General features: G+C 45.4%; 1 protein-coding gene across 4 annotated transcripts in view; it reads right to left on the reverse strand.

The window, feature by feature from the left end:
* Positions 1 to 290: 290 nt before the first annotated feature.
* The window catches only part of ARB2A (ARB2 cotranscriptional regulator A), a 278,294-nt gene continuing 257,546 nt past the window's right edge, over positions 291 to 21,038 (reverse strand). For 2 of the 4 annotated variants that reach the window (XM_071731897.1, XM_071731893.1), the window contains exon 11: positions 291 to 1,743. In XM_071731897.1, the coding sequence (XP_071587998.1) occupies positions 1,601 to 1,743 (143 nt within the window). In that variant the 3' untranslated portion in view covers positions 291 to 1,600. Of the gene's footprint in view, positions 1,744 to 17,048; positions 19,600 to 21,038 lie in introns of those variants that run through there. The other 2 variants (XM_071731899.1, XM_071731898.1) reach the window with 2 other exon arrangements.

Consider the following 21,038-nt stretch of genomic DNA (forward strand, 5'->3'; position numbering starts at 1 on the left):
CACCCCCCACCCCCCCCTCACCCCCAGCCGATGGATTTCAGCCCAAATCCATCCGTGTATCCCCTTGCACCCCACTATATGGGTATCACAGAGAAAGGGGGGGGGGGGGCGGGCGGTACCCCCACTCCGGCATCACCTCGTTTTTTTTAAAGCCTCCCCCTCCCCATTTCTGCCCCCGGCTGAGATGAAGGGGAGGGAGGGGGGGGGGATGTGATGGGGGTCCCAAACCTTTGTGTCTGCGTGTTGCCTCCTGGGCACTAACAGCATCAGAGGCGAGGCGGGCACGGCCATTGAAGAAAAGATCACTTTAATTGAGCATCATCAACACTAAAGGAGCTTAATTAGCGCGCTCGCTCGCCGGGCACACTATCAGGCACATCTTGTCGCTTATCAGGCGTTTTAGAGGAGAAAAGCCGCCGGCAGCGGCGGCTACAGCCGCATCCCAACCCCCCCCGGCACCCCTTTTTTCCCACCCCATCAACCCACGCGTGGCGTGGAGTGTGTCCCGCTCCCCCCCCACCCCTTCCAGCGCCTGGGAAAGCGGGGACGAACACGTGAGCTTAGGGAAAAAGGGAATAACCACGGGATGGCAAAGTCATTACAAACCCCGGCGTATGAAAAACGGAAGCATCTTCGCTTTTAAAAATAAACAGGGGGAAAAAATGTGCAATGTGTCTCTCTTTTATTTTTTTTTTCTTTTTCTTTTCTTTTTTTCCTTTCTTTTTTTCTGTCATATTTCACAGTGTGATCCAGCCAGTTAATGAATAGGCATTTTTTTTTTTTTAAAGTGGAGCTTTCAAAAGGAAGAGAAGATCTACAGATAATGCCATTTATCCGGCAGGAGGGGAAAATCCCCACAACAAAGGGTCTTTCCTATAAATCTGGACCAAATTTCTTGGACCCTCCTACCAGCAGAAAATGAAAGAGTCAAGAGTTGATCCCACTTGGTCCCAGAGAAAGAGAAGGCTGTAAGAAAGAGAAGGGTGCAAAATAATGGGCTGGTTAGCACTTCTGAGTTGGAGCTGTCTTTAGGGGAAAAAAAAAAAAAAAAAAAAAAAGAGTAATTCCCATTTTGTTCTGTCTCAAAATCGAAGGAAGCAGCAAAGGGGAAAAAAAAAATCCTGCAGGCAACAGGACCACGACGAAGCTGTTAAATTCTGGCATCAGCTTGGTGCAGGGCTATGTCAGGGCAATTAGAGCTGCACCAAGCTGCACTGTGCAGTACCACTGTCAGCCTTAATCTGCGCTCTGATGGGCAGCACGAAATCCAAGTTACAGCCCACAGGAAGCACAACCAGTGAGCCCATATTGCTTTGACAGTTGCACTCATCTAGAAATAATGCAAAACGCTATTTAGATGTATACATCACGACCCTGTGCTCTAGGAAGAAAACAATCTAATGAGGGGCTGGGAGACTGCTTGCAGAAAACAAGCAGCCAAGAGGTTGTTGCAGTGTTGGTGGTGTGTTGGTTTTTTTCTTTCTCTCTTTCTTTCTTTCTTTCTCTTTTCCTTTTCTTTCTCTTTTTTTTTTTTTCTTTTCTTTTTCTTTTTTTTCCTTTTCTTTTCTTTTTTCTTTCTTTTTCCTTTCCTCTCCTCCTTTTACAGTTCTTCATATTTTATCCTGTTGGAGCGCCGCGTCGGGGTTGGTTTTACTGAGCTGTTCTTTGCCTCTATAGCCTCGTCGAAGAACCTGAAAATTGATGGAAAACTCTTCCAGGAAGTTAGCTCATGGCGCTCTGTACCTGCAAAAAACCAAAAAAACACAACAAAAAACCCCTCAGATGTGACAGTTTGACCAAGGGGTCATTTTTGCTGCTGCAGGTGAGCTCCCTTGTCTGGGGTGGTGAGAATCTGGAGGAGCAGGGGGACTGGGGTTGCCTCACTGCTGAGTTTGGGGGCAGCTGGGCAGAAACAAGTGGATACCCAGATGTGGAATCACACCAGGACACCCCCAGGCACAGGCTGGACCAGCCAGGTGACAGATGAGAGATGCTGAACTCATCTTGGACCTGGGAAAGGGAGACTCTAAGGCAACTCCAGTAAGTCTCTGATAAAGCACCACCTCATCTGTTCCCCTTAATTTGGGGTGGGGGGAATAAAAGGGTCTACTTCTCAGGGCTGGTGTACTTTTGTATTATTTCTTTTCCATTTTACTCTGCTCTCAGCAATGCATTTTTAAATGAAAGAGAACACCTGACCCAAACAACTGGTGCATCACAAAGGCATCCTTCATGCACACCTTCCCAAGAAGCCCACAGATGATATTGTGGCAGTAAAGTGGGACCTTTCCTACTTATCTCTTCCCTCCATCTCTGTTTTTTTTTGTTTTGGTTTTTTTTTTTTTTTTGTTTTTTTTGTTTTTTTTTTTTTGGTGGGAGCTTCTACTGTTTTACAAGTGTCTCCTCCAGTGCCTGCTGCATTCACTGCCTTTAGGCAAGAGAAAAACCCAAACAAACCCAGCAACAACCCCCAAAATGAAACCAAGACTTTGAAGGTAGGGAGCCAAGGGTTGCAAAAGAGTTGGGACCTCTTCCTGGGTAACCCAGTTATGTGGAGATGCTGCCTGGAAGTCTCTGGATCCTGGGCCTCTGTTTGATATTTTAACATTGTTAATGATAATTCTTTAGTCTGTAATAGTAGGTCATTGCTATGGTTACTCTACAATGGTGCAACACTTTGCTTTCCCCTTCAGCTATTTGCTGAGACCCAGTAACCACATTTGTTGCCTAGCAACAGTTTTGTGACAGTATCACAATCTGGGGGTGACAACAATGAAGGACACGGTGGCCATGGCCTGCCCAGCTGAGAGGGATGCTGCATGGGGTGGATGATGGTCTCCAGGGAACATGGGGTGGCTGGTGGTCCCCAGGGTGGCAGCCCTGGAGGGATGCTCTGGGCATGGTGTCACCCACACTCCCACCATGATCCTCACCCTCTCATACCCCTCCTTGGTGGTTCCACACACGCTGTCCCCTCCAAAAAGTCTTTGATGGAGGAGCTACCCATCACCTCGCCCTCCCCAGATCCCTCAGAGGCAGCCATCAGATGAGCTCCTCCAAAGAAGCCCTCTGGAGAATGACACCACTTCACACACAAAGAGAAGTGGTTTGTACAAAGAGGATCCACGTCATCTGCACACACAGACTCAACCACCACCCCTCAACACACACACACAGACACACAGACACACAGACACACAGACACCCTGTTTGTTGTATGGAGATGTTTCATGGACACCTCACACAGATTTCCCAGACACACCTTCTACACAAAGACTTCCCACCTCCAAATTCACCCACCCTCTTTGCTGGGAAGCACTCTCAGATCTTACAAGTGGTTTTTTGGTTTTTTTTTTTTTTTTTTTTTGACCCATACCACTTACCCCACGACCTGCAAGAGCCACCCCATACACACACTTCCCAGTGCTTGCTCTCCACCCGGGGTGGAGATGGGTGGGACATCCCACACACAGAGATGTCCCACCACAGCAGAAGGACAAATCCCTCCTTCCATCACATCCTGACAGACTCATCCCTCAGCTTACAGCATGGTTGGCTCCAGTGCCATTGCCCACTGCCACCATGCAGTGACACCAGCAGAGGTGACACCTGCCAGAGGTGGTTTATGGTTTATGCTGTCCTAGCACACCCTGAGGACACTCCTCCATGGGCAGGTGTCCTGACACACCTGTCTCACAGGGCATGGTGCCATCATGTTGGGCCCTAAAAGAGGTAAAGCATGTGGCTTTCTGGGCCCTACAAAGATACTTCCCACACAAACAGGTCTCTGTCACTCCAGCACTACCTGCACCCATCTCCTTCTTGTATTCAATTTCATTAAAATCCAGTGGATTAAATTAGATGAAAACACAGGCAGTGAACATTATGCCACCACCAACTCCCCCCCCCTTTCATTTTCTTTTTATCAACAACCTTCCTTCTCCGTGAATAGGCCATGCAGAAACAAAAAAATGACAAAACAATAAGTTTCTGAATCCTCCCCACCCCTTTCTCCAATGTGCCTTCTCCCATGCACTCTCCCCATGTCCTCAAGAGATCTCAGGCTTGCATTCACTGGTGCTGCTGAAACTGATTAACCTACAGCTTTCCTGCAGCAACCCCTCTCAACCCACCCCTCTCAAAAAACAATTCAAGCTTTGAGTCTAGAGGGAGTCAATGATTCAGTGGTCTAAAGCAATTTTAACACTCCCTATTTTCCCTTTCCTAGGAACAATCTTACTGACAGATGAACAATTTCCCTGGTGATAAAAATCACTACAATGGCTATTTAGTTTCCAGGATTATGATGATTCTTTGCTTGATTAATATTGCAATAAGAAAAGCTTGCCAAGTATCTGCCTTGGCCCTTTATAGTAATTTAAAGGTCAAACTTTGTCCTCATGTATTCACATTCAACTACTACAAAAGGGAGAGCCCTGAAAATTTAACTCTGCACAGACTGTGCATTTATGATTTATATACCAGAGGCTCAGAAAATCAGGCAGAAGCAAGAGGAATTATGTCCCAAGGGTGAAGACAGATTCGGCCACCAGGTATCTGCCAGAGGAAAAACACCACTGAAAACTGCAACTTCAATTGTGTATTTAGCAGCAGACAAATCTAAATTAAATGCATGAGCAGACATCTATTTTTCGATAGAAAAAAATTGCTTGTGAGGGTTGGATAATCAGGAGCAGTGTCACTAAAGCCAAGGTGCTCTAAGGTATACGCACTCACTAATCCCGACGGCCGTGATGATCAACTGCACAACTCAATATATTGTATTAAGTGTTGGGTTGTCATGCAGTATATAGTGATTTCAGACATTAATTCCCTGAGAAATCCTAGGAGCCTGTTGCAATGAAAAGACATATAAAAGCTGTTAAGTGTGGGAGACAGCTAGAACATCCCAAAAGATGCTGAGGCTACTGTCGCAGGAGAAAAAGAAAGTATCAGTCCCCCTCATGAAGAGAAATGAGAGAAATGCCATGAGTGACCTCCCAGTTGCTAGCACAGTAAGAAGAGTGGGATTTATATTTTAAGATGGAGGAGAGAAGAGAAGAGAAGAGAAGAGAAGAGAAGAGAAGAGAAGAGAAGAGAAGAGAAGAGAAGAGAAGAGAAGAGAAGAGAAGAGAAGAGAAGAGAAGAGAAGAGAAGAGAAGAGAAGAGAAGGTGGATCATCCAGTAATGCATGAGATGGAATAAGTAATGACTGTGAAAAGGTGACCAAGTTTCAGAACTGACTTACCTACCACCACAAAGAGACAATGAGAATTAGAAATAATTCTCAGTTTTGCCAATACAGTTGTTGATACAAACCAAACCCCAAGCCAAAACAGATAAGGGAATACTTGCAAAAAAAAAATTTAATATACCGATCATCAGATCTGGATGACACGCATCTGAGGGCCTTCAGGGACTCAGTTAATGAACTTGCTGAACTACTGGCAATTACTTCTGAGAATTCATGTACAATCAGGTAGACACCAGAGGACTTGGGGGGGAGGGGAGGAAAGAAAACAATGCTAATTTGCGAAAAGGAAGATTAACTGAAACTGCCACATGTAAAATTTACCTTTGAATATTACTGAGGTCAGAGATCAACATTAAAAAACATAATGCTGGCACCTTTAGGGCAACGTGAGCCTTAGAACAGAACAGGCTCAGATATAAGAACAGATGAAACACAAACCTGACCACTTTATTGAATCACAAACACCAGATTTGTCCATTGCCAAGCCTTTCCATGCAGGTTGATCTGACAACTTGGGGGCCGTGGAGAAATCACTTAGAACACAGGATGACCTCCACTGCTCTAATGGGATGTGTTCACCCTTACCTCTTGGTTTCAAACGAGTCTCTTTACTCCAGGTGAGGAGACCTCAAAATACTTAAGACTTATGGTAATGCAGCTCCATCTATGAGCTCCATCTACATCCACCAGCACACAAGGTGTATGGGGCACCTCTGCAGCCTGGGTCTGGACTCAATATCTCATCTCAACTTAGCTCATCACTACTTCTTGCAGTCTGCGACCCTGCTCTCTGCAAATCACTACTGCAAGTTTGGAACTGCATCATGGATCATCAGACTCACTACATTTCAGCTGAAGCAAGGCACAGGAATGTCAATAATAAGAATCTACATGTTAAGAAGAAATTCACTGGTATGAAGGTGCTGAGCCCCTGGGTTCCCCCAGAAGCTGTGGCTGCCCCATCCCTGGCAGTGTTGAAGGTTGGATGGGGCTTGGAGCACCCTGGGCTGTGGGAGAGGTCCCTGCCCAAGATAGCAGGGGTTTGGGATGGTTTTTGAGATCCCTTCCAACCCAAACCACTTGATAATTTTATGATTCTATGAGATAACGTATGGTATCTCAGACTGTCTTGGAAGTGGGTGCTGGGCCACTTCCCCTTGGGAAGTGGTGAGAATGTTTGAGAAATCAAATAATAAGGACGATACCAGATTGAAAATATACCTATGAAGTCCCAGAAGGATTGATATCAGGGCTCAAGTCTTTTAAATATGGTTATTAGAGATCTGAAATAATAATGAGAGTGCTTATTAGTTAATGAGATTAATTAGGGGATGATATATTGAACAGAAGATAATGCAAACATAAGAAGGGACAGAGAAAAATAATAATAAAAAGTGCAGCCTAAATGGGCAGGAAAAATAAAGAAGGGGGGGGGGAAAGCAAAAAAAATGAGATGGATTGATGCCTTCGGGGGCAGCCGGGTGAAACAATCCCGGTGGCCTTTTAAACACACACGTGTGTTTTTTGCTGCCTCCCCTGCTCACCTCCACTGAGGAAAAGCATCTCTTCACCCAGCCAGGGCTTCTCCTCCCATCTGAAACCAGAGGGGAAAAGGAGCTCTGCAATCCCTACGATTCACTCTTGCAGAGATCACCGGCTGCGAGGGACAAAGGTGCCCTCCTACAGTGCCGGCCCACCGCGCCTGACAAAAGCCTCCTCCCGCGGTGCTCAGAAGATGCTCAGCACAATGCTGACCCCCTGCTGCGTTTACAAGATGTGTGGGACAAAGGTTTCCCATGCTGCACAGGAGCTGGGGAGGGGGGCTTGGAGTCGGGGGGATGTTTGAGAGAGATTGAGAGAGAGAGGGAGAGATCTCCGTATGCGCTCAAAATATTTTCCGCGGAGAAAAGGTTCCCAGGTTTGAAAAGTTTCTCCACAGATATTAGCCACAGGGCTGACCTCGGGTCTGCTTCCCTGCCTCTAAATAGAGAGGGTTTCAGAATGAATTAAGGGTGCTCCACGCCTCGGGGTTTAGTCCCCATCAGGGTGGAAAACCTTGATGCTCCTCACCAAATGCCTTGCCCAGTGGAGAGCTGGCAACTGATGTCTGAGGGAATGGGATGTCTCTGGTCCCCCTGGTCATGGCTCTGAGATGAGACCCTGCCAGGCTGCAAAATGCTAGAGGTCAGTTTTGGGCAAGACTTGAGCTTTGCACTCCTATCCCCAAACACCAGCAGTGGTTGCTTTAAGATTTTTGATTTTAAGCCACACCAACACAAAAGCCCCTTACCAAAGCTGGATTTGAATGTATCGGAGGGTGGAACGCACACTTTCAGGAATAGAAGCACTTTGTAACTTACTGAATGTGTTTTATCCTTATTTCCCTGACTCTGGGAAGCAACATAATTCATTCTTCCTTTACAAATGAATGAACAAACCAGCCAACCCCATCTGACCTGTGAAGATGAGAGTGATATGCTTTTCAGAAAGGATTTTTCCTCCTGAAAGTTATGAAATGTCTTTCTTTCTTTCCTACATTATATGCACACTCACACACAAATTAAACTCTTGATACAAGACTGTAACTCTTAGGTGTGTAATTCTTTAACTCTGTAGTGATGTAATAACATCCAAACCCCTTGTTTGTGTGAGAAAAAGATTGCTCCTGCCTCTGTTGCATCCACCTCTCTGAATGCTTTTATATGACTTGTATACCACACATTTATTTCTAAACTGGAATTCAACCTTATTCTTTACCTTCAATTCAGGTAAAGAATAACAAAGCTGATTTTAATTCATAAGGTTTTCCCATTTATGATTCCTGGATCCAATCCTACGGATCTGAATAGGAAGAAATTATTGTGCCTATTATGACTTTATGGCTGTGCTGATGTAAACCTTCAGGTCTCCAAACCCCAAAGAGAAGAAGTTCTTGGAGCACCACCAGTACAGCTGAAGGTAAAAGGAAATTAAAATATGTATCTTGCTTAAAATCACTACATCTGACAAGGAGAATGAGTGCTTCAGGAAAAAATTGGGAATGATTCCATTAGCTCAAGAGCTTTGAGGAGTAATGACCTTAGGAGCATTTATATTTCCAGACACTGGCAATAGTAAAGAAATGTTAAAGGCTTGGGCAAAATTAAGAGACAAACCATACACCAATTAATGAAATGGAAGCAGTGATTTCTGCAGGGACGGTAAGAAAAAAACCAAAACAAACCCCAGACCTTGATCTGTTTTGCTTGGCTAAGGAGTAATAGTTTGTGGAGTCATGGGCAGGATAATAATCTAAAAGCAACTGCGCAGGGAAATGAATTCTTTGGAGGAGCCAAGAGGGGAGAAACAAAGAAGCCTGAAGAAATTATATACAGCTTATAAAGACATCCAGTAAGCTGGTTTAGATGCAATATTCATCCAAGCAAAATCGTGGGAACCTTTTCAGTGATGCTAGAGAACAGCCTACACATACTAAAGACATTTTATGCTTGGTTATTATCTCCTGTGACACAGGCCAGTGTTTATTTTTGTTGGACATTTATTATCTCTTAATATCTTTAGAAGGATGATGGAAACAGAGCAACAACCATCCCGCCAACCCAGAGCAAAGATTACCTCTGAACTCCCACGCTTGCAATCAGCTTTTTTTCCACCTCTCATTTGCAGCACACAAACCACTCACGAGAAGCAAGTGGTTTAAAAAGGTAACAGAAGCATTGAATAAATTCCTCTCACCCTGCAAAGACGCATGCAAAAGCAATGTTTGCAAAGCAGGGAAGAGACAGGAGGCTGACACAGCTGTCATTTTTCACAGCTCTTCATTAAATATTAAGGGCAGTCCCATGAGCACGGGTCATTTGTTTGCTCCCCTACAAGCTAACTAGCCAAGTAAGTCCAAGTTGTAAGGTTGCTCCCCCCTGAGCACAGGTTACTAAAAGTCAGGTCATTTTTTTTTTTTTTGGGTCACCAAAAGTCAAGTCACTTTCTTTTGAGTATGTATTAAAGATAAAATTAAAAAAAAAAAAAAAACAAAAAACACAAAGAAAAAAGGATATAAAACAGCTATAGGTCCTCCCCAGTAAGAACCAGGACAGAACCACTATTAGTAACATTGCAAATAGTCAGAGTAACACAAATTACATGCAGATGCATTAAAAGAAAATCACAGAAAAAAAGGAATCACAAATGGTTAAAAAATCAGGCTGATTAAATAGCATTTCAAGAGATAGAGGAGTTACAGGATCTCAGGCTGTGGGCTGGCCTGAGTTGCTGCTGAGGGGTTAAACAGTACTGAAAAGCAAATATGTCCTTAGGTCCAGAATTTCACAGATTCATAGAATCACAGAAAGTCAGGGGTTGGAAGGGACCTCTAGAGACCATGGAGTCCAACCCCCCTGTCACATCAGGATCCCCCAGGGCAGTCCCACAGAACACATCCAGGGGTCTGGAAAGTCTCCAGAGAAGGAGACTCCACACCCTCTGTGGGCAGCCTGGGCCAGGGCTCCCTCACCCTCACACTCAAGAAGTTTCTCCTCATGTTGAGGTGGGACTTCTTATGTTCTGGCTTAAACCCAATATTCCTTGTCCTCTTACTGGGCACCACTGAAAAGAGATTGGCCTCATTCTCTTGCCTCCCACCCCTCAGATATTTATAGATATTCATAAGATCCCCTCTCAGCCTTCTTTTCTCAGGGCTGAACAGCCCCAGGGCTCTCAGTCTTTCCTCACAGGAGAGATGCTCAAGTCCCTTACTCATCCTTGCAGCTCTCCCTTGGACTCTCTCCAGTAGTTCCTGGTCTCTCTTGAACTGGGAAGCCCAAAACTGGATTCAGTATTCCAGGTGTGGTCTCACCAGGGCAGAGCAGAGGGGGAGGAGAACCTTCCTAGACCTGCTGGACACACTTTTCCTGATACATCCCAGGATACCATTGGCCCTCTTGGCCACATTGCTGATCCATGGAGAATTTACTGTCCACCAGAACTCCAAGGCTTTTCTCCATGGAGCTGCATTCCAGCAGGACATCCTCTATTCTGTACTGGTGGTTGGTGTTATTCCTACCCAGGTGCAGGACTCTACTTTCAGGAAAGGTTCAGAAAAATTCCAGGAAAAGCCTTTGCACAAATTGCAGGATGGGGAAGCCCCTACAGAAAGGAGCAGCAGGAAAAGTAGCCAGGCAGTGGGACACTGGGATAAGCTCATGCCAGGCTTCCCAGGGATCCAGTTTGAGGGGAGAGGATGCTGACTTGGGGGCTGCACTGAATGTGTGCATCACCATGTGATGTTTGGGGTCTATCCATCAGCCCTACAGCATCCCACCCATCACCTGCTGAATCAGAGCTGCCCCGTGCTACTCTCGTGGGCAGCAACCTCACATGCAGGGAGTGTTTGCAGAAGAGCAGGGCATTTCCTTGAAGAAGGGGTTTGGTACCTTGAAGAAGGGGTTTGTGTGTGTACTCCACATCATACAACTATGGATTTCAAAATTCAAGTTGGAATGTTGCAGCATGCAGAGAGAAATAGGCAGGGCCTGTTTCCCTTTCCCTTTCCCTTTCCCCTTTCCCTTCCCCTTCCCCTTCCCCTTCCCCTTCCCCTTTCCCTTTCCCTTTCCCTTTCCCTTTCCCTTTCCCTTTCCCTTTCCCTTTCCCTTTCCCTTTCCCTTTCCCTTTCCCTTTCCCTTTCCCTTTCCCTTTCCCCTTCCCCTTCTATGCTTTTCCCTTTCCCCATCCCATTCCATCCCATCCCATTCCTTCTTCATTACCTCCTTTATTTCTTCCTCTCTCTTTTCTCTTTCTCTCTCTCCCTTTAACTACACCTCCATCTCTGTTTAAACACAAAAAATCTCCACCTTTCAAACGTGAGACATTCAAGTTACCTTTATAGCATCTTTTTGGGGTAAAAAACCCACCTATGTAAAGTGCAGGATCTCACCACTAGAAGTTCACAGTAGGTCAGACCATCATCTCTTGGGTTCAGCTGACCTTGCCTTGGGGAATGTGGACAAATGAGACAACTCCTTGACTTTCTTTCCACACAGTCTGTGGCTCTGTCTGCTGCATTTAGGCAACATGTAAAATTGATTGTATTTGCAGGGCACATCATATAAAGTACGTGCTCTGAAGAGTCTGGATGATGGATATTAGTGAGCTAAATAAACGTAGATGCATTTTTTTTCCCATTAAAAAATTAGAAAGGACATCGTAATAAAATTGAATGCAAAAGCACAAATAGAGTATTCAGCATTTGAAAACCATCAGTTACTCAACCAGGAAGGAAAATTATCTCTTAAATAAAGGAAGTTTTGACCTCCTCAAAACCTAACACCTCCTGAGAGAACATATATCATATATCATCACATGGCTTCTCAGGGGAGTCCACTGAAAAACAAGTATTTAAGCTTTAGAGCTTTCACAGGTTATAAGCTTGAAAAATACTGATTTAAATGACAGATCTTAACAGGCTTCATCATACAGGTTACATCTCTTTTGTATTTTATAAAACACATTTAAACACATCTGAAACATTCCACAGCAGTGCCTGCAAGGTAATGTAATTCAAAACACTGAAGGGTGGATTTTAAAATCTGGGGTTATTCCAAAACTCTGTAGCTTTTCAGTTTTCATGGGGCAGAGCTCTGAAGTGAGTATTTGCTCCTAAGTGGTAGCTGTGCCATCGAACACCTGAACAGAGCATTAATTATTGGAAATAATTCAGAAAACGCTGATGTCAGCCTTAGTTCAGTCAAGAGCATCACAGGTACCTAACACCCACCACTCACATGAAATTGGGTAAAAACCACCTAAGGAAGAGCTGTACCAGCAGTGTGAGGATGAACCTGGTGAGGACTCCACTGCCCAAAACCACAGCAGCCAAGGCAACGCCTACACCCACAGCTGATTTTCTGTTTTTAATAAAGGAGGAAAAAAATTCACCCTGAGGACAATTAGACATTGGAATGGTCTCCCAAGGGAGGTGAGGGATTCCCCCACTTTGGAAAGTTTGAAGTCTCAGCTCGACAGGATTCTGGGACATCTCCTGTGAGCAATAATATTGGAAGGGTTGGACCAGATGATCCTTGAGGTCCCTTCCAACCTGACATTCAATGATTCAGATAAGAAGGGGTTTAAAATCCCATGATCCATGATAGTAGAGACACCCCAGCTAACAAAAATAAGAAAAGGCCCATGTTCATCACTAGCAGCATAAGCAGAGATTTGCAATTGCAATACAGCAGTTTTAAAGTAAGGCAGCTGAATATAATTTTCACCCCTTTCACATCAGGAGCAGAGTTTTGAGAGCACTGTGGATGCTGACACAAGCAGCTGTGGAAGTAAAGAAGGTCTTTTGAGAGGCAGGAATGAGCCCATGTCTGAGGAACAAACTGCAGTGGGAACATACATGGGATGCAAAGCACTGCAGTGAACACTCAGTGCTTTTATATGGCAGCAAGAATCTGAATTCATACATCTTTAAGCTTTAGTGAATAAATTAACTTCCCCAGCCACCACCCTGTAAAAAATGTTTATAATCTGCTGTGTAAGTACTTCAAAGAGATTCTTCCCCCTCTCCCCCCTCCTCCCTGAAATTTTTGCTTGGATTATAGTGCCCTGTTGTATCTGTGCAGGCAAAGGATGACAGTCAACACAAACCCACAGTATTTTTCTAGGTGCAGGAATGACATTCACTCCCCTGTCTGCCTTCACTGGCTGGCATCAACCTAACCCAATCCAGCCCACCACAACCCAACTCAACTCAACTCAACTCAACTCAACTCAACTCAGCTCAACCCAACCCAACCCAACTCAACTCAGCTCAACCCAACCCAACCCAACCCAACCCAACCCAACCCAACCCAACCCAACTCAACTCAACCCAACCCAACCCAACCCAACTCAACTCAACACAACCATCCCAACTCAACTGAACTCAACTCAACCCAACCCAACTCAACTCAACCATCCCAACTCAACTCAACTCAACTCAACTCAACCCATCCTAACCTAACACAACTCTCTCCAAACATGCCATTGTCACCATCTTCCAGCTGTTCCTCTGGTGCACAGCATCCCTGGGACAGCCACAGGAAGAACAGTTCCCCCTGATTTTCCTTCATTTTTTGATGGATAAGATGAAGAAAAAGAAAAACCAAGAAGCCAGATGCTGCCTCTGTGATGTTGTCTGCCCTCTCGATGAAAACTGAGCAAAACTCATCTCCCCCTGGCCCTCCCCTCCTGCTGGAGGTGAAGTGATCCTGAACATCCCAGTTCAGCTGCTCACCACCTCCTGAGTTGTCTAAGCTCCACAGACACCTCAGCTCCTGACCTTAAATCTAACAGATTATTACAGCATTGCTTCTGTTCATGCCAAGAAACACCTCAGGCTTGACAGGGCAAATATTTTCTCAGGAAGACACAAGCCCCTCAACTCTGGAAAGAGGTGTGCAAGCCTCAAGAGCAGGAACTCCCTCTTCACTCCTTCCCGAGGCTTCCTTTGCCCTAAATCTCTTCCTGCTCCTTACCTGTTTTTTTTCCACCTGGGACATCTACTGCTCCAGGATATCAACTTCTGAATCCTTCCAGCCCTTCTTGAACTCTTGCCCATCACCTGCCCCTGATCCAGTTGCAGCACAGCCCCTCACTGACACCAGATCACTTGTCCTCATTACCCAACAATTTCTCCCTTTTCCTGACTTCCCTTCAACCCTGTCTTCCCAAGTCCTCCTCCACATCACTGCTGCTGCATCCATCCAGGGTCACTGATAACATAATCCTCCAGTTGCCCACCAAAAAATTATCTTCCCTGTCCATATTTTTTATTTTTGTTCTTAACAAGAAAACAAAGTCCCAGATCTGGGGACTTTGGCAGGTGTATTAAAAACCTGGACATAAGCTGCACCTCCCATCCAGGAGGTGGTGAGGGCAGAAAAAGAGGAGTCACCCATAAAAATGCAACGTCCCTGCCCAGAGTGGTAGTTTATCTGTGTGAGAATGATGGTATTTAATGGGAAATCCAGCACATTTTAAAAATTATATTATGTAAAGGAAACATATCTGAGTTTGTAAAATGCCACAAACAATGGAGCTGAGCCACTGGAATGCAACCACAGAGTAACAAACGGGTTTAAAAATTCAAGTATTGGGAGTTGCTGACAAACTGTTCATTTTGATAAAATTTTAATTCTGTCAGGGAATTAAAAAAGAAGAAATTGCAAATCTGAGGTGTGAATAACCACAAGTCACTTATTGCTAACTCACACGAGCTGCCTCTTTTTATCTCAGTGGCGTTGCCATCTGTTGCTGTGTGTGTACACACACAAATGAGTGTATTTACACACAGAAATACCCCCTGTCCACGTGTATTTACACACAGAAATACCCCCTGTCCACGTGAGACCTGTGTGACCCTTCCAGGAGCCTGCAGAGCAGTGCTAGTGAGAAAGATGGCAAAAAGACAGTGCTGTTTCACCCGGAATTCACCCTGATGGGGTAAGCCTTAACCTTCTTTTATTAGTGTCACCTCTGCTGGCCATTGCTAAAGAACATTCTGGAAGGGGCAGGTGATTGAACCCAGGCTGAGGGGCTGATGACTGTCATGGTGGGTCAGGTTCACCTGTGCTGAAAATCATGGAGTTAATAAACTCTACAACAACAGCTTTACATGTGGCCCTCCCAGAAGAACTCCCACTGATGGGGACTCCCAGCCTTCAGAGATGCTGTTTATAATTTATACCCAGCCTGAAAGGAAAAGGATTTTTCTCTCTGTTTTTCTCTGGGGTGTGTGGCCAGGGATCACCCACAGCTCATCCACGTGGCTTTGAAAAAAAACAAAGATCCCATCTCCAGCCACCCTTCCTCAGAATCTACACTGAGAGAGCAAGAAATCACAGAATATAAAATTTGCTGAGTTGGAAGGGACCCATCAGGATCATCAAGCCCAACTCCTCTCCCTGTGCAGGGCACCCTGAGGACCACACCATGTGCCTAGGAGCATCATTCAAACACTTCTGGAACTCAGGCAGGTTTGGTGCTGTGACCCCTTCCCTGGGGAACTTCTTCCACTGCCCTATGGGTAAAAAACCTTTTCCTGGTATCTCACCTCAACCTCCCAGGACTCAGCTTCCTGCCATTTCCCCAAGTGCTGTCTTTGGTCACAGGGGTAATGAGAAAAAAAATCCATTAGAAAGGTGCCAGCCCAGCTGCTTCATGTGGCAAACTAAATCAATTGTGTATTTGCCTTGGAGCTGCTCAGAAAAACTTGAGGATTTCAGGGCTTCTACGCCCTTAATTCATGACACATCAAGGCTTAATGCCTTGACACTCTGGAGCTCCCACATCATGGAAACCAGCAATTTAAGATGAAACACTAATTTGCCAAGGCTTTGCAGATGTGAACTACACTAAATTTAACTAAGCTGAGTAATATCACACTTCCTGTGACTTAACCTCGGAGATGTCATTAGAGTGAGAATTTGAGATTAATGACCATAAAGCTGCATTTCACTCCCTGCTTAATCCCTCCTCCTTGCTGCAGCAAACAGCAGCTCAGCCTTGAAGGGCTCAAAGTGTTCCCCTGGTGCCTTGGCTCATACTTTTTCTGAGCAATGCCACCAGATATCAGCCCTGGGTGATGTTTGGGAAAGCAATGGCATCAAACCAGCCAGACACTGATGAGTTCATGATGGGCAACAGCTGGGGGAGGTGGTGAAGCAACTCCAGGGATGTGTTGACCTTGGCCAACACCCCAACTGATATCCCCATCTACAGGGGGTCAGACACAGGAGTGGGAGAGTGGGAGAGGGGGGGTCTGCCACCAGCAGGAGGGAGAATTCAAAAGTCTGGGCTGAGTGTGAAAGGAAGTATTAAGTTCACAGTATCATCATAGAATGGTTTGGGTTGGAAGGGACCTTAATGATCATCCAATCCCAACTCCTTGATATGGTCAGGGACACCTCCCAAAGCCCAGGGTGCTCCAAGCCCAGGGTGCTCCAAGCCCCATCCAACCTTCAACACTGCCAGGGATGGGGCAGCCACAGCTTCTGGGGGCACCCAGGGGCTCAGCACCCTCAGCCCAAAGGATTTCTTGTCTCCATCTCCCCTCTTGCAGCTGCAAACCCTTCCCCTTTGGAGGGTCCCATCCCTCCAGGCCCTTGTCCCAAGTCCCTCCCCAGCTTTCCTGGAGCCCCTTCAGGCACTGGAAGGTGCTCTAAGATCCTCCTAGAACCTTCTTCTCTCTTCATGTCTCTTCTCCTTCTCCTTCTCCTTCTCCTTCTCCTTCTCCTTCTCCTTCTCCTTCTCCTTCTCCTTCTCCTTCTCCTTCTCCCTTCTCCCTTCTCCTTCTCCTTCTCCTTCTCCCTTTTCCCTTCTCCTTCTCCTTCTCCTTCTCCTTCTCCTTCTCCTTCTCCTTCTTCTCCTTCACCTCCCTTCTCCCTTCTCCCTTCTCCCTTCTCCTTCTCCTTCTCCTTCTCCTTCTCCTTCTCCTTCTCCTTCTCCTTCTCCTTCTCCTTCTCCTTCTCCTTCTCCTTCTCCTTCTCCTTCTCCTTCTCCTTCTCCTTCTCCCTTCTCCCTTCTCCTTCTCCTTCTCACTTTTCCCTTCTCCCTTCTCCCTTCTCCTTCTCCTTCTCCTTCTCCTTCTCCTTCTCCCTTCTCCTTCTTCTCCTTCACCTCCCTTCTCCCTTCTCGCTTCTCGCTTCTCCCTTCTCCCTTCTCCTTCTCCTTCTCCTTCTCCTTCTCCTTACTCCCTTCTCCCTTCTCCTTCCCCCTCATCCTTTTCCCTTCTCCCCTCTCCCTTCTCCTTCTCTTCTCCAGCCTCAACACCCCCAACTCTCTCAGCCTGGCTCCAGAGCAGAGCTGCTCCAGCCCTCCCAGCAGCTCCAGGGCCTCCTCTGCACTGGCTCCAACAGCTCCGTCTCCTTCTGCTGATGGGGACCCCAGAGCTGGACACAGCTTTACCCCAGGGGGGGCTCCCCAGAGGGGGACAATCCCCTCTCATGTGGAGCTTCTCATCACCCAGTGCCCCAAAGTTCTTCTCTTCAGGGATGCTCTCAATCCATTCTCCACCATGCCTGGATTTGTGCCAGGGATTGCTCCAGGTACAGGACCTTGCACCACGTGGTTTACTTTATGTGGTTTGCATGATAAGTTCACAACAAATAAAATAAAATATACCAAAACCGCAATAAAAAAACCAAAAAACAAAAAACAAACAACCCAAATCTAAAGAGGAGAGGATGCATCCTGTGGGTTTGCAGGTGTGACCAGTGAGGTCCCACCACTGAGCTGGTGGGATCCAGGAACCAGAGGGTGAGACACAGAAGGGAGTCCCCAAATCAAGGTCTTTTTGGTAATCCAGTTTTAATCACCCCACTGCAGAGGGACAAACTTTTCATTTAACCATTGCAATAATTAAGCTCCGTTTGGGAGACCATGTTTTTCCACGTTTACTCCAAAGTAGGAATTTAATCACTATTAACTTTTTTAAAAAAATAAAATTAAAATAAATACCATCAAGCTCCAAGGCTTTGTATATCTTTGTATCTTCCAGCTGACACAGCCACCTCAATGTTCAAGAAACTATTTAAGATTTCCCTACCAGGCAGAGAGAAAAAACCCCAAACCCTCGAACACCCAAAGACAGAAAACAATGTAAATTAATGACTTTGGTGCATTTCCAAATGCAATTTTAATTTTGAAACACAACTCTGATCTTTGCACATGGAGTCTTCCAGCAGAACCAGTGCTGCTAAGTCAGACTGTGGAGCTCCCAGGAAAAGCATGTGAGATCCCTTGTGCCATGGTAGAGATATTTTGCCAAGCATTTAGTGGGTTTTAAAGAAAACTTCAGTCTCTCCCAAACAGAAAGATGGTAAACCTTGGGAGCTGGAAATGCAAAATCCTGCCAGGAAGGTGTATTTGGAAGTGGAAAAGAGATGAAATATGGTAATGAGTTTCAAAATGCAGTGATTCAATTATTTTCTTTTTCTTACATTGAGAATATCAAGGCTTTTTAAAAAAAATTATTATTGTTATTTTTATTTTCTTTCCACAAAATTAGACCAAAATGAAATGAAATTGTAGGGGTAATTTGTCTCTGAAGAATCACTGAACTGGAGTTATGTCATCCTGCATTAAAATTATCAGTTATTGCCACAGTTGGCCCACCAATATCATATTAAAAAAGCAGGAAGAAAATCACTTAAGATACATTTGGGGAATTCTTTTGTTTGTGCCCCGTTCATATCTGTTAATACTTATTGCTCTAATTTGGCTTGTTTTTTGTCTAAACCACCCTAGGTTGTTCCTTCAAAACAACAACTTTAAAACAAACTGTTGATATATTAGGAAAAAAAAAAATGGAAAACCTGCATGGGGAAAAAACAAGATTATGGTGGGAGCTGACGTGTGTCTAAATGAGAGAAAAACCAGCATGCACAAATGCACAGACAAGCACAGTGTGACAGTCACTGCTCATAAAAGATCCTGCAATGAGTTAATATGAAAACTCAGTCTCCTATGGAGGGAAGTTAGAGGGGAGCTCATATACAACAAGCACTTGAGGAAAACTTGCACTGTGGCTGGGACACATATAGCACATTCCCTGTTAGTCTGGGGATAAATGAAATCTTACAACCACAATATATTGCTGTATTAAATTAACAAAACTTATTTTTTTCATTTTTATTCTTCTTTTTTTTTTTTTTTTCCCCCAGTCTGTTGTGAAAACAGAAAAATCTCTGACTTGGAAAGCAAAAAAAAAAAAAAAAAACAAAAAAAAAAAACGAAAAAACAAACTTGCAGTCAACAACATCCCCATCTGTTTTTCAGCTCCAGCACAAGAACGACACAAATGCTTTGCACTGGTGTCTCTGCAGCCACGACTCTGACTTTCAGCAGAAACCCTGTGGTGTTTTATGGGGTAAAGATTCCAAATTTTCATGTGCTTCAGTATTGCTTTCCCAGGTCTGTGCTCAGAATCCCATGAGAACCCGAGAATCAGAACCCCACGAGGCTCCAGCCTCTGGGGGAAGGAGGAGCATGATCCAAAGGGATGTGGCGTGGTAACTATGGGGTTTTCTCCCATGTGGATCCCTCTCTCTCGTGAGAAACTGGGGACACCAGCAGCCAGGCAGCTCAGGGAGTTTTGCTCCACGCTGGGGTCTGTGCATCTGGGTGTCTGGAATGGGAGGATGAGGAGCAAAGGTCTGGGATGAAGGAGTCCGGGAAAGATTTACCTCTTCTCCCCGCTGAGAGCTCACACAGCCAGGCAGAAACACAGCTGTGTCACATTTCTATGGGACTTGCTTCCATGCCAAAAAGCCTCCAGTGAAGGAGGACCAGGACAGCAGCTGCTGCTGGAAGAGTGAAGATGCAGAAACCTGCACAGAGCCCTCACATGGTCTGCACATGGAAAAGATACTCCTGCTTTTTCATAAAAAGGACACTGAGGGGATGGAGAGTGTCCAGAGAAGGGAACGGAGCTGGGGAAGGGGCTGGAGAGCAAGGAGAAGGTTTAGAGAAGATGGAGAAGGGTCTAGAGAAGATGGAGAAGGGTCTGGAGAAGTTGTGAGGAGCATCTGAGGGCCCTGTGGGTGTTGATCCTGGAGCAGAGGACTGTTACTCATGGCTTCTCTGTGATCTTTGAATTATTAAGAAGTTCTACTGAACATTGGTTTCAGTTTTCCCCATAAACTTTTCCCAAGGAAAGGAGGCTGAGGGGAGACCTTGTGGCTCTCTGCAACCCCCTGAGAGGAGGTTGGAGCCAGGGGGGGTCAGGCTCTGCTCCCAAGGAACAAGGGATGGGACAAGAGGAACTTTTGGCACAACTCAAGTGGTGCCAGGGGAGGTTTAGGTTGGAGCTGGGAAGAATCTCTCCCTGGAAAGGGTTGTCAGGGCCTGGCCCAGGCTGCCCAGGGCAGGGCTGGAGTCCCCATCATCCCTGGAGAGGTTTCAGAGCCCTGGGGATGTGGGGATGAGGGACATGGGGTGGTGCTGGGGAAGGGTTGGCCTCAATGAACTTAAAGGTCTTTTCCAGGCAAGCAATTCTCTGATTCTATGATTTTATAGGAGAAGTGGGAAATGCAAATCCACCATGGTGGGAGTGCATCCCACCCACTACCAAGACAAGGCAATAGGTGGAAGCATCAGGATTTGTCCTATAAGCAGCAGTGGTGGTTGGGAAATGTTTTTGCCACTGCTTGGGATGAAGAACCACCTCATCTGTGATCATTTTTCCATATTTTCTGCCCAGGAGATGCTAAGGATATACCCTGAATGCCTCTGCATTGTGCTTGTAGCTTGCAGCCCAGTGGTGACTGGGCTGGACCTGATGCGTGTGCAAGTATTTATATTGTTTCACAATAAAAGAAAAAAAAAAAAAAAAAAAAAAGAACCAAGAAAATAACCAAGAAAAAAAAAATCCCAACAAAACTAATAAATCTCTGACAGGCATGCTTAGCAAATCAGCTCATTGCAACAGCTTTGGTATAGCCTGAGAAGTGCTAAAACCTTCCTTGGGACATCCATTGGTTAATTTGCATTTCTGGAATGTGACAAACGATACGTTTTAATGGGGTTTAGTATCCCAAATGGGTCATGGAGATATTCTTACATGACTTTTGTGTTTAACACAAGTAGGTCCTTGCTAGTTGGGGATCTCAATAGTTCCCTTGTTTTCAGGGCTAGTTTTCAGTTGCTTATAAATTTTGCCAAGCTAAGTATTTGGGATGAAAATTCCCATGATCTGTGCCTGCCTCAGGCTGATTATTATTATTTTTTAATGTTTCAGCTAAAA

The sequence above is a fragment of the Heliangelus exortis genome, chromosome Z, assembly GCF_036169615.1.
Source record: "Heliangelus exortis chromosome Z, bHelExo1.hap1, whole genome shotgun sequence".
Lineage (NCBI taxonomy): Eukaryota > Metazoa > Chordata > Aves > Apodiformes > Trochilidae > Heliangelus > Heliangelus exortis.